The sequence below is a fragment of the Rutilus rutilus genome, assembly GCF_951802725.1.
Source record: "Rutilus rutilus genome assembly, chromosome: 17".
Lineage (NCBI taxonomy): Eukaryota > Metazoa > Chordata > Actinopteri > Cypriniformes > Leuciscidae > Rutilus > Rutilus rutilus.
Genome location: NC_140230.1, coordinates 9,858,396 through 9,871,712, shown reverse-complemented (window position 1 = coordinate 9,871,712; position 13,317 = coordinate 9,858,396). Strand labels below are relative to the sequence as shown.

The 13,317-nt window shown below is 38.5% G+C and overlaps 1 protein-coding gene across 1 annotated transcript in view; it reads left to right on the top strand.

The window, feature by feature from the left end:
* Window positions 1-11,602: 11,602 nt before the first annotated feature.
* Window positions 11,603-13,317, top strand: part of LOC311276183 (tumor necrosis factor receptor superfamily member 11B-like) — a 51,514-nt gene continuing 49,799 nt past the window's right edge. The window contains exon 1 of the mRNA XM_084385723.1: window positions 11,603-11,679. Coding sequence (XP_084241849.1) covers window positions 11,632-11,679 — 48 coding nt within the window. The 5' untranslated portion in view covers window positions 11,603-11,631. The remainder of the gene's footprint in view (window positions 11,680-13,317) is intronic.

Sequence of the window (13,317 nt, the reverse complement as noted above, 5' to 3'; positions counted from 1 at the left end):
CAGATCCCAGCACGCACGGCGTCTTGCATTGGGTCCCCTAGAGTAAGATACTCTTACGCAGTACGAGAGACCTCTCGTAAGAGAACGTAACCTCGTTCTCTCTAGTAGAGGGAACGAGTACTGCGTATCTTGCCGTGCATGCATACGCTCTGGTTGCTTCGACGATGAAAAAACAGATATCAGCTGCCTGTGAGCCATATTTATAGGCCTAAGCCACGCCTGTTTCGGCGGGACGTGACGCAGCGGGCGCGAAGCGCCCTCATTGGGTCTGACGTCACGCCAGGCCTCGCTCAATAGGCTGCTGCAGTTGCCGCAGAGCAGCCAATAGGCGCGCGAGCCGTCTTGCCTATGTCTGTATGCTGCCGCAACGCGTTTTACATTATTACAAAATTAAGGATAATTTTTGGCTTCAATATCTCGCGGAAAAAGGATTTTCCCCTAGCGTAAGATACTCTTACGCAGTACTCGTTCCCTCTACTAGAGAGAACCGAGGTTACGTTAGTAACCGAGTACGTTTTTTTCACAAATCGCACCCCATGGAATCAATGTTAATGCCGTTGAAATTCTGCAGCAGAGCGATGACATCTCAGATCATTATCTAGTCTTGTGCATACTCCATTTACCCAAGGTTGCAAAGCCGACTCTGTGTTACAAATATGTTAGAAGTAGAACTTTCACTTCTGCCACTAAAGATTGCTTTATTAATAATATTAATAATTATAATATATTAGAATAACTCAATATTGTGACAGAAACTTTTGACTCTCTCTTTTCCAGCACTCCTTTGCGCTTAAAGAAGATTAAAGAAAATAACCCAACGCGTAGAACAACGAGCACACTCGGGCCCTTAAGAGAGCAGCCAGAAAAATGGAGCGCAACAAGAAGAAAACAAAACTAGACATTTTTTTAATTTCATGGATAGAGAGCACGATTGCGTACAGAAAATCCTTAAAAACTGCTAACATCTGCTTATTTTTCGACTATCTTAGAAGAAAACAAACACAACCCTAGATATTTATTTAACACAGTGGCTAAATTAACAAGAAATAAAGCTTCTACTTCTGAAGTTTCCAAAGAGCATAGAAGTAGACTTTATGAACTTCTTTACTTACAAGATTGATAATATTAGAGAGAAAATTATAACTATGCAACCATCTACTACAGTAGATCAGGCAGTACATTGTAGTCTCCCTGAGGAAAAATCCATTCATTCATTGCAATAGGAGAGGAAGAATTGTCTTTAGTGATCCTTTCAGTGATTGTTGAACACAATTGAATAAATTCAAGGCACACGTTTTTATTATGCAAAGCTCTTTGTCTTTTACAAGGAAGTGAGTCTCTTTTGAACTTCACTGAATGTGTGCCACTCAAACTAGCAACAGATAAAGGAACAAATGATCATCTAAATCAGACTTTATGGAAACACTTAACAATAAGGTTCATTTGTTAACTACCTTAGTTAACATGAACTAAGAATGAACAATACTTCTAAAGCATTTATTAATCTTAGTTAATATTCATTTTCAACATTCACTAATACATTATTAAAATCAAAGGTTGCATTTCTTAACATTAGTTAATACACTGTGAACTTAAATGAACAAATAATGAACAGCTGTATTTTTATTAACTAACATTAACAAAGATTAACTAATATAGTTACAAATCTATTGCTCATTTTAATACATAACCTAATGTTAACTAATGAACCTTATTGTAAAGTGTTAACGACTGACTTTGCTGTTTGATGATCATCCAACCATCAAACAATGAATACAGTATCAAACTGAAATTTCAGAGGTGGTGTTTTTTTTTGTTTTTTTGTCCTTGGCCTCGGCCTACAGCTCTAACTGCGGACCTTAGTGTGAGCCTGCCTCCATTAGCGGCACAGGCGGCCTATTTTCCACCCCAGCCACTTTTCCAGCCATTTGTGTCTAATTTGCTGGTGTGTATGGAATCGACAATATCTAGGGCACTTTCAACAGGTTTCTAAGTGGGGAGAACTTGTGTAATGTTTTGATCGGAATGAAACAGCTGTGTTTTGTCACGATGTATGATATAGGATTTAGGAGTAGCGTAAGCTTTGACGTTATTTTAGTTTATAACTTTTTTTATAATGGATGGATGCACTTTTTGGGGGCATCAGAGTCAGGACCACCTTTCACTACCATTATAAAGCTTGGAGGAGCCAAACAATGTTTTTAATATAAATCCAATTGTATTCGTCTGAGAGAAGAAAGCCATATACACCTAGGATGGTTTGAGGTTGAACTATCTCTTTAAGCTTACAGTTGGAAATTCATCTCAGTAAGCCTATTTTTCACCTCTCCCCAGCACAGAAATGTACTGATGGCAGCCAACTTTCAGTTAAAGTTCCTGTTCTTTTTATTTATGGAATCAGTTATGGAAATCAATTGAGTTTTGAGGGCCTCAATGTTATCAGTAGACTCATTCAACAGAGGAAGATCTCTATATCAATCTACAGTGTATGTAAATGAACTGGCTTTTTGGACTCACAGCTGCCCATGGTAAATCTGTTTACTTGTGTCAAATTTGCAAAATGGGGATCCTTTAGGAATTAGTCAGAGTGCTGAGTGCTGAACTGAAAAAACTCTGACAAGAGTTTTGCATGTGAATGGCAGAACACAGTTGAAAATTATTTACCCCACCACAAGTAACACATATATTAGTCATTCAGTATATACTATTCTCCAAAAAGAGGTGTAGGTTAATCTTCCAGAATAATTTTTTGGTGAAAACAAACTTATTAACTGTAGATGTGCAGAAATTATGCTGTTCTTTATAGAAGTGACCACACAACACTTATTGTAAACGATTTGTTGCTGCATGCTATTCCAAAGAGAAAATGAAAGTGCTCCAATGACTTTAGTGGTGGTGCTTAGCAAAGCCCAAATACTAATGTCAAAATAAGAAGAAGAAAGAAAGAAAGAAAATTGGAAATGTTTCCACCTCTGTTGGAAAAAGGTGTCTGTGCAATGTGTTATTGTAAGTTTAATTTAAATTAGTTGCAAACAGGAATTCATGCTGAAATTAACTGAACATTTTAGTTATAATCTTTTGGAGCTGTTTTACAGAAATTTCCTGTTTTAGTAATGTTCTATTTCCTAAGTGAAATTACCATGGTTACTGAACAGATAGGATAGGATTATGAGTTAGGATGTTTCTGCAATACAGCGCCTAGTCCCTTGTTTGTTTCACTGACCTTTTACTGTAGTTTGTGTGGTCAGTAGTATAAAACTGAAAATACAGTAGCCTTCAATGACTCCAAAGCATTGTCATTTTATGATGAGTGTGTCGGTAAGGGCTTTGAAATGGTGTGTAGACTGGCCACATGGAAGCACTGATGGTTGACCTCTTAACACCCACATCATGTCTGGGTATATATCGGTGAAGAATTCCACAATGCTTCACCACAGGTCGGGCAGCCGATCCACGCGTCACTGATGGCGTTGAGAGCTACGTCTGTCTTAGACTGCCTACATGCTGTGGTGTGTCTTCTCCCACAACCTTTCGAGGTGTGGTCTGTATTGGTCCAACTGTTGAAGTAATGAACCACCCATTACGTCAGTTAAAAAAAAAAAGTTCTTCTCTGTCGAAAGCACAATGATAACTGTTTTCTGGAAATGGTGTTCAGATAATACAATACATTATATAATACAAACTCAGAATGATTCTCTAATCCTAAGGAAGACATAGTGGTTCTAAAAACAGTTTAAAATATTTCAAGACTGCTAAAAAAAACGTAAAATATTTTACTTTTGGTTGAAAACATTTTAGGAAATAACTGAACACTTAAATATCTAAAAAATGAACTCATAAAGGTAAAATTCAAAACCTGAGTTTGGTTGAAAGCGTAACCTGGAAAGGGGATGTGCCAGTGAAGACATCATGGGTGTGCTATCTTTGGGTAGAATCTCTCAGGACACACTCTGGTGTGACCACACAAAATTTCTACTTACTTTGTAGCTATGTCATAAAATAAGAACTGTTAAAGTACTTTACATGCAGCTGGTGTCTCTGTTGTCCTCTGTGACCTAAAGCATGTCGCTTGGCAGAACTCTTTAATCTCTGAGCTGACTATCAAGGGTGCAAAGACCACAGTGAAAGAGGATTTTGGCAATACTCTAAAAGAATAAGAAAGCCTATAATTGAAAAGTGCTTGTCAATATAAATTTGCAACTGGTTTATTTATTTTATTTAGTCAAGCCACCAAAGCAGTCTACTGTTAAGGTCTCGGTTTAAAAGATTTTAAAGAATCAAAGATATGTATGAATAAGTAGTTTAGGATTTAAAAAAAAAAAAGAAAAAAAAACTGCCTTCCCATGAATTATAAAACAATGCTTCTTGATTCTGATTACAACACTCCTTCCTGAAGAATATGTGATAAAAAATGTTGTCAAAGAGTCTGCTTTATTGTAAATACAGTCACAGCTAAAGGGTTTACAAAAAAAATCAGTATATTCATTATATAGCACATCCTCTCTTACTGTTACAACGGGAAACACAGAGGCAGAGGATGAACTCAAGTATGGGGTTTTATTGGCAGGTGATGTCATAAACGAACAGTGCAGATGAATGAAAACAGTCTGTGAAAACAAACAATGAGTAAATAAAACTTAACTGAATTGTCTAGGGGGAAACAAATCTTGAGGCACACAAAGACTGATGAGGCAAAAATAAAACAGGAGAACAATAGTTCAAAAGGGGTAGAAACAATCAGTCTTAGGGTAAATTTACACAGTAACAATGTACTAAATATGGAAAAGAAAGTTTTGCGCACGAATGTTGTCAAAACAATCCCTGTTCACAATCCACAAAAATGACTAAAAACACTGTATTATGCATGCCAGGCCAGAAACACTACATGACATGTAATACACATGCACATGACGTAACCGTTTTCAAAATCTGTGTAGTTTACTCAGAGATGATAATGGTATAATTTCAAAAACTCTTTAAAACACATTTTCAAAAGTTTGTGTTTTCAGGCTTTTCATCTACATGTTAAAACATTCCATAGACTTCTATTGTTTTTATGTACGGTTAGTTATACTAGTAATACTAGTTATAACCTAAAAGTAACCCACACCCTAACCCTAACAGAAACCTTTCCACTTTTTTATAATTTAACATAAAACTTTATTTACTTGATTTTTATACTATTTTACAAATGAGGACGGTGTAAAAACTAATATAAAATGAATATATTAATAATACATAATAAAAATAATCTACTTATACTAATGCATTTCAAGTTGTACAAATAAACATTATATGTGAACATAAAAAAAAATGTATATATAAATATATACAATTATATTTATATTACATTATATTATATTATATATAAATTGCTATAAAGACATGTATGACAAACAGAATGAACTAGAACCATTTTTAATGACAAACACTTAGGAGAACACTGGGAATACACCCATCAACGTAAACATAAACGATAACCGACAAAGGACTAAACTGAACGTGGGGGTATATACAGAAATTGTCTTATTATTATGAGAAGGTCTATGGTTCACATGAGGCACCTCATCCTATCATATAATGGCAGTGAAGTCAGTTGTGAATAATGTTCTATATTTGGTGTTATTGCTAGTAAAGTTAGGAAAGAAATGTTTGTGGAATGTGCTTTACTGGGCGGTAAAAAGAGCGCAAATTGCTCTATTAGCTGCAGATTACTGGTCACTAAGGTGCCCATAAAACCACATTAAAGATTAGATTTTAATCTGTTCATTAAAATCAGCTTTATTATTATATATTAATATTTATATATTATATATTAATAACAGCTTTATTTGTCATACGTAGCAGTTGATACTAGTCACTATAAATGTAACTAATTTAATTGTTGAAATCTAGAAGCGATTGAAAGAATATATTTATTTATTAAAAACTTTATATCATGTTTACCTTCATTCATTAAAAAGCGTTATCTTTATTAGGCATAGGGCCTACACAGCAGTCATAAATCATTACAATTCAAGTCTAATTCATTTGTTGAAACCTAGAAGCCATAGAGAGAACACATCATTATTTTATTTATTTTTTTCATTAAACAACAATATAATACAATATTTATAATTAAATTATTCATTTTCTCTTTATTTGTTAAAATGCATTATATCAGCATCATAGTGCAGTGCAGTCATAATCATTCAAGTCTTATTATAATTGGTCAAACCTGAAAGCCAAAGAAAGAAAACATCAATATTGTTTATTTTCTTTAGACAATATACAATATCACTCAATATTACACAACACCTATTATTAAATACTTCTACACATTTGCTGGTGGTAATGTCGTAAATGAGTCCTACATGTCGTGACATTCCCTACGTATCATGTATGTTACACAATGTCGCGCACAAAGGCTCGCCTGCCTGGTGTGGGTCATTGAGGATCATTTGACGATTTTGTCGAGTGGTTGTTGGTGAACTGCACCCCTAACAGTGTCTGACCAGGTGCATGAGCCAGCAACGCCGGATGTCATTGAGGGAGTATTAATGGAACTCGAGGGTTCAGAGGACAGTCCCGCCCACAATCCTGCCGCTGTGTGTGAGTCTGATTTGATCTCAAAAGGATTTGTTTGAGGAGAACCTTATTGACTGGTTTGGAGAGGTGATATCTAACACCCCTGAATCTCCAGCGCCCCCTGTATCTCCAGCGTTTCCTGAGCCTCCAGCGTTTCCCATATCTCCAGCGCCCTCTGTATCTCCAGCATCCACAGGATCTCCAGTTTGCCCGCCCAACCTCCCTGCTGTTCCTCATTCCCACCTTCACTGGTGTCCTTCAGCCCCTCTGCATCTCCAACACGCAGCAAGGATCTGCTTAGTGTCCTCAGGCCACCAGCTTCAGCACAGAGGATCCCCTGGCTCCGCCTTCAGCCTCTGTGCCCATCACTCCACCACAGCCTGTCGACACAACGGCTTCACCCTCCCTCGGCTCCACCGGAAACCATCGCCCATACGGCTCCACCGAGTTCCCTCGTCCCTCCGGCTACACCTTGGTTGGACATCGTCCCTCCTGCACCTTCGGCTACGTCTAGTTCCGCCCTCCCCCGGCTCCACCTTCGTCCTCTGTCCCACTGACTCCGCCTCTGTCCTCTGTTTATCCGGCTACACCTGTGTCATTGCCTCGGCTTTTCCTCGGTCTCCAGTGCCATCGGTCTCGCATAGGCTCATAAGCCTGTCATTTCCACTTGGGTCTCCATCTTCGGTGACGGAATCTCCAACGGTCATAGCTTTGGCGCCTACCATCAAGTTGTCTCCACCATGGCTCCTCCTGCCTTCGACTTTGCCCTGGGGCCTTGTCCTGGCTGGCCTCTGGTTCTACATCCATTAATGTCAGACTGTACGACAGTCAAGATGCGTTAAAAACGGACGCGTGCAAGAAAATTTGTCCGGAGTTTTACATCATCAATCAATGACATTCAGTGACGGTGAGCTGCGTTACACCTCCAGCAGAAAACGTCCAATCACTGGATTGAAATGGTGGCTACAAAGAAATCTCTAACGTTAATTTTGGTCACGGCTTGTCTTGAAAAACGAAGACAATTTGACGGTCGTCGTAGGAGAAGTCACACTGCAGGACTGTGAGCCAAATCTTCTGACACTGCCAGAATTTCGTTGGAGGTAAAATTTTATCTCAATGGTCAGTAAGTGGCTGTCGGTGAACATGTCAAACTTACGATCAAAGACTTCAGATTTAGCCTAGGATCTGAGTAATCTTTTAGGATTAGCAAAATTTGTCTCAGACTGCAAAATCGTGGCCAAAAGCGCACAGTGTGCACCCAGCTCAAGTTTAGCAAAATCATCTGCTAAAGTCTATTGCAGATATGGATCATTTTATATGCATCCAACTACGGTTGCAGATGGACAGTCAACTTGTGTTGTGACCGTTCCAATATGGCGGATGTCTTACGTATAGCGGCTCATTAAAAACAGCCACTAATGAGGCATCTATGTATATATATGGATTCAGCTGCTAGCGCCATCTTCTGGCGAGACACAGGAATTCATTTGACTTGCGACTCTCACAGTACATCAAATGTACAATGGTCGGTTGTACACTTGTTATTCCGGTGCATTGAGGGATTGAATGAGTGCACTCAAAACATCCACTATGGTTTCGGACACCACTACAAATGGCTGTCCCCTCAAATAGTGCCCTATTTAAGGGTATAGGGGGCAATTTCGGACACAGCCAGACATAAACCGAAACTAAACAGAGCAGGAAAACATGAACTAAAGGAAACAGAACAGAATATCAAATAAGAGTCCATAACCATGACATATAGTATAGATTAATATGAACTAGATTAATAAATAAAAGAGGTTGTCCATTGTTAGTGAACTTATGTGAACAAATTTAACTGTAAAGTGTTGTCAAAATGTTCCCTTTTATTCTTAAGTGTTTTAAATGAAGCGGGTGGGTTGGGTTGATGATGAAGTGAGAATGGATAAATTCAAATTAAGAAAAAATAAGGATCACGGCGCTTGGACAGAGTTGGCCAGCTGGATGTGTGGAAGTCATGCCTTTTTTATTGTTCTCTTTCAAAAGCTACGCTCAATGCTGCGCTTGATTTAAGCTTTATGGGAACGCTTTTGTGCGTGACCAGCTGTGAATATATGTGTGCAACACGTCGATAGAATTGACTTTGAGCTTATAGCCTCTGACAGTGACATCATTGGAATGCGCGCATGTCAGAGGCTATAATTATGAGCCACAGGTGCATCGGCAGGTCTTTTGTCTTCAGACCATACTGTGATGTGTGTCTGCTTCTTAAGCTCTCAAAAACTCTTTGTTTCCTCTGATATGAGTTAGTTTTTGCTCTCTTCAGTCTCTTTGGACTGGCGCATCATCGTATAACCACACGCCCCTGCACCCACGATAGTCTAATAAGTTGACGCCGAGGGCACAGGCCTTGTTGGCTGAACAGAGTTTGGTTCTCAGAAACAATATCTCTCCCCAACGGCTCGTATTGGCCTCCGAAGGGTACCAACTGAGGGACGCTGGGTTTTCAGCTGATATCATAGAGACCATTCTCAGTGCCAGGGCTCCCTCCACTAGAGGAAGTATTGCCAATAAATGGGGTGTCTTTGAAAGGTGGTGCACTGCACGTAATGCAGATCCAGTTAACTGCCAGATTGCTTCAGTTCTGGACTTCCTGCAGAAAAAAATTATCAGCAGGCACATCCCCCGCCACTCTCAGGGTTTATGTGGCCACTTTTCTGGCTTGCCACGCCTTGATTAACCAAAGCCACTTGAGAAACATCCTCTGCTCGCCCGCTTCGTTCGTGGAGCCAGGTGGTTGAGGTTTCCCGTTAAAACCAAGATTCCTTCATGGGACTTAGCTATAGTCCTGGAGGGTCTGGTTGAGACCCCCTTGGAACCTCTAGGGTCAGCGTCTCCAAAGCGATAAACTTCTGACTTTTAAGATAGTTTTCTTATAGTTATTACTTCTTTAAAAATAATCTTGCATTCTTATCCTGGCTACCTTGAGGCCTTCTGCCCTCCGCCGTTCACAAGGCCGGATCAAGAGTCCGTGCTCTTCAGCCCTACGTCCACCGCACTAGCCAGTGCCATAAGTCAGAGCAACTATTTGTTTGTCATGATGGCCATAATAGAGGCGGCCGCCACAAAACTTACAATTTCACATTGGGTGAGGGATGCTATTGCCCTCTGCCTATGAGGCGTTTAGTCAAGCTTCGCCAGTAGGCATCAGGGTTCATACTACTAGGGGGGACACTTCTTCCCAAGCCTTGGCGGGGGGTTCCCCCCGTAGCATGTTTGTGATGCGGCAGACTGGTCCTCTCCGCACACATTCATAAGATTTATAGTTTGGATGTTCAAACCACTCCGGGCTCTCACGTCCATGAGTTGACATCACAAGCTCATGTCTGCATTCTTCTTTGCGTTCTTGTGAGCACACACTACTCAACCGTAAGAGGTCCAGACACCCACAGTGCGGCGGCGTGGGTATTCAAGATCAAGCGCAGCATTTAGTGTAGCTTTTGAAAGGGAACGTCTCTGGTTACTTGACTGTAACTCTGTTCCCTGAAAAAGTGGCAACGAGATGCTGCGCTTTATTGCCGCACTGGGGATGTCCCAGGCCTGCTCTTCAGACAAAATTATACCTGCCAATGCACCTGTGGCACATCTAATTATAGCCTCTGACGTGCACGTATTCCAATGATGTCACTGGCTATAAAAGCTCAAAGTCAATTCCATTGACGTGCTGCACACATATATTCACAGCTGGTCACGCACGAAAGCGTTCCCATAGCGCTTAAATCAAGCGCAGCATCTTGTTCCCGCTTTTTCAGGGAACAGGGTTACAGTCAAGTAACCCGAGACGTTTTTCCTGTTTGCTATTTCAAAGTCCTGTTACCGAAGTGTTGTGAACAACGACACAGAAGGTAAATGTGTAGATACAATGGGCATGTCACTTTCCAAATAAAATATATTTGTATTTAAGTGTCTCTTTATGGAAGTATTATTATATGTATGCTACTATAATAAAATAGACACAAATATATTTGTCTTTAAGTGTCTCTTTATGGAAGTATTATTATATGTATGCTACTATATTAAAATAGACAAATAATATAGTGTCTCTTCTGCAATTGGACATACATTCAGTCATGTCTGCAACTTGACAAATATGTTGTCAATATATAGGATTAAAAAAATGAATGGTCTAAAGTATTTTGGAGTTTTTGCAAACTTATTATATTGGGCTTTATTAAACTTTATGAAACTATAATGAATTAATATGCTTTTTTTTATTTATTTTTTATTTTTACTAAAAGTCAATTTATTGAACAATTTCCACAGTCTTTAAACTGAGATCTTCAAAGGATTTGCTATCCTGTGGCTCTCTCTAGTGGATAACATTAGTATTATGTTCTTCATCTCTGAATCGCATTGATACAAATGGCTGATACTTTTTTTTCTTTTTCTTTTTTTTATGATTACATATTTTTTAATGATTACTTTATTACTGAAACATACCCACATTAAACTCAAATTCACTGATACGTGGTATATTATTTCATGCTTTAACGTTTGTATTTTCCACTTCCATTTTTTTAGCTAAGCAGTAATGATGCATTATTATATCACTTGTTAAATGGTTATTTATGAATTAGGCCTACATTCAGTCTTGCATTACTAACAGTGTGATTCAGTTTGTTTGCGCGCAAACCAGCCACCACTGCCTGGGACTCCTTATAAATAAATAACTTTTAGAGTAAGAAAAATCCAGACATTACAAATAACAATTTTCATTCTGGTTGTATCTTTCCGGAACATGTGATGAAAGGAGTTACTGGCATAAATAGCCTGAAATATCCCATCGTAGTTTGATCCATGCCTTTCACCAGTCACCACATTTCCCGAATAATCTAAAAATACGCATTTATTTCATACTGGCTTCATCAAAAGTGTACTTTCCGCAGGTAAAAAATTATTCAAGCCAGAGAAACAGCCAGAGGACGGACTGCAGTGCCACAAAGTGGGTGGGTACATTCTGACCTTATCCCTTAAACTATAAGTGTGGAAACGATCTTGTCCGTGCGGACTTCTGCGAGACTTATGAGTGTGCTGAATATGCCTCCACTGACAGCAGTGAAATTACAGATGGTGAGTATGATGAAACTCAGTGCCTGCGACACTTCAGTAAACCTTCTGCTTAGTTTGTGTTTTTTCCTCAAGACATGATGCTGTTTTACATAATATGAAACGATTATAAATTATGTTGAAAGCTATTTAAATCGTGTTGTGGTTGATGCTTTAACTTACAGGGATATTTTCTGTCAAGTAGCGCAGGTGAATGAACCTGCCAATCAATTGGTCTTTTCGCGCGAAATCTACAAAAACGTTCGCATTTGGTGAATCATATCGCTAGTTTGGAGTCGAATCTTTTTTTTTAGATGCCCCAGAATGCTGTCTATTTTGGCTTTCTACTTGGTTTTGATACATTTATGTTGCTTTATTTACGCAGAATTCACTTTGGTTTCTCGTGTGCCAAAAGTACATTGTGTATTGGAGTGTCCCTGAAGTATTTGCATCAAGAACCCTGTAATGTGGCATCATGTTTATTCTTTTAGTATTTTTTTTCCTAAAGGTGTTATAAAAGAGTTGAAAATATTCCCGATAATATGCATCTTATCACAGTAATTTGGAGTGTAAATAGTTACATATATTATTATTAGAGTATTATTATAATAGTATATAATAATACGTATAATAGTATGTTATAATAATGTGGATATACAGTATTTATAATAGTGGTTTTTGGAATTTTTATTCATGAAGTGTTAGTGGAGACAGGAAACGATGGAAACTGTGGTTATGAGTGAATATTACCCTACCCCTAAACCTAAATCCTACTCATACCCTTAATGCAAACAATAATCATTATAGCCACAAATATAAATCCCCTGATAGATTTGCAAAGCATCAGGTATGTACACAATGAGTACATTGATCATATCTTTCCATTTTAATGTTGGTGCACCTGATACAATGTTTGATCTGTATGGTTTCACTGTCCTTCACTTTACCTGTGTACTTTTTGTACAGTTGTAGAGTGCTTTGCATGTGTAGCTCATTGTGGTTCTGAAACATTATTTGCATGAATCCATGTTTTGGAGATTATCAAACATCATTGGACTTTCCATGTGCCTTTTTTTAGGAAGACGTTTTTTTTTATGAGGCCATGTCGAATAATGAGGTACTCGAATAATGGTGGTTGAGCTGGGCTTTAGTATGGAAACTGTGAAGTTGTTGTCAAGAAGATGTTATCAGTTATCATGAAAGGGTGAAAGAGTCTGAACTTCCCTATAAATGGTGTCTCTCTATTCGGCTGTTGCTATTACCTTGAGGATGTATAAAACTTGTTTTAACAGTTCATCTGCACAATAGGAGAGGCCATGATACATTAAATAAGTTATGAATATGATAACAGATAATAGTGTAGCTTATTCATAGCTAGTAGTTCTAATCAAGCTGAAGGCCATTTTTAATGATTGCTAGACAGCACTGTATTGAAATACCTCTTAATTTGTCTTTTTTCCCCCACCTTAATTGTCTGAAATTAATTCACAGCTTAATATGCTCCATGCATACATTAGCCACGATTACATGATTTTTTTTTTTTTTAAATTCAATTGGAACGAAATCAACATGATTTCAACATGGGGGAAGTTGTGGCCTAATGGTTAGAGTCGGACTTGTAACCTGAAGATCGTGGGTTCGAGTCTCAATACCGGCAGGAAA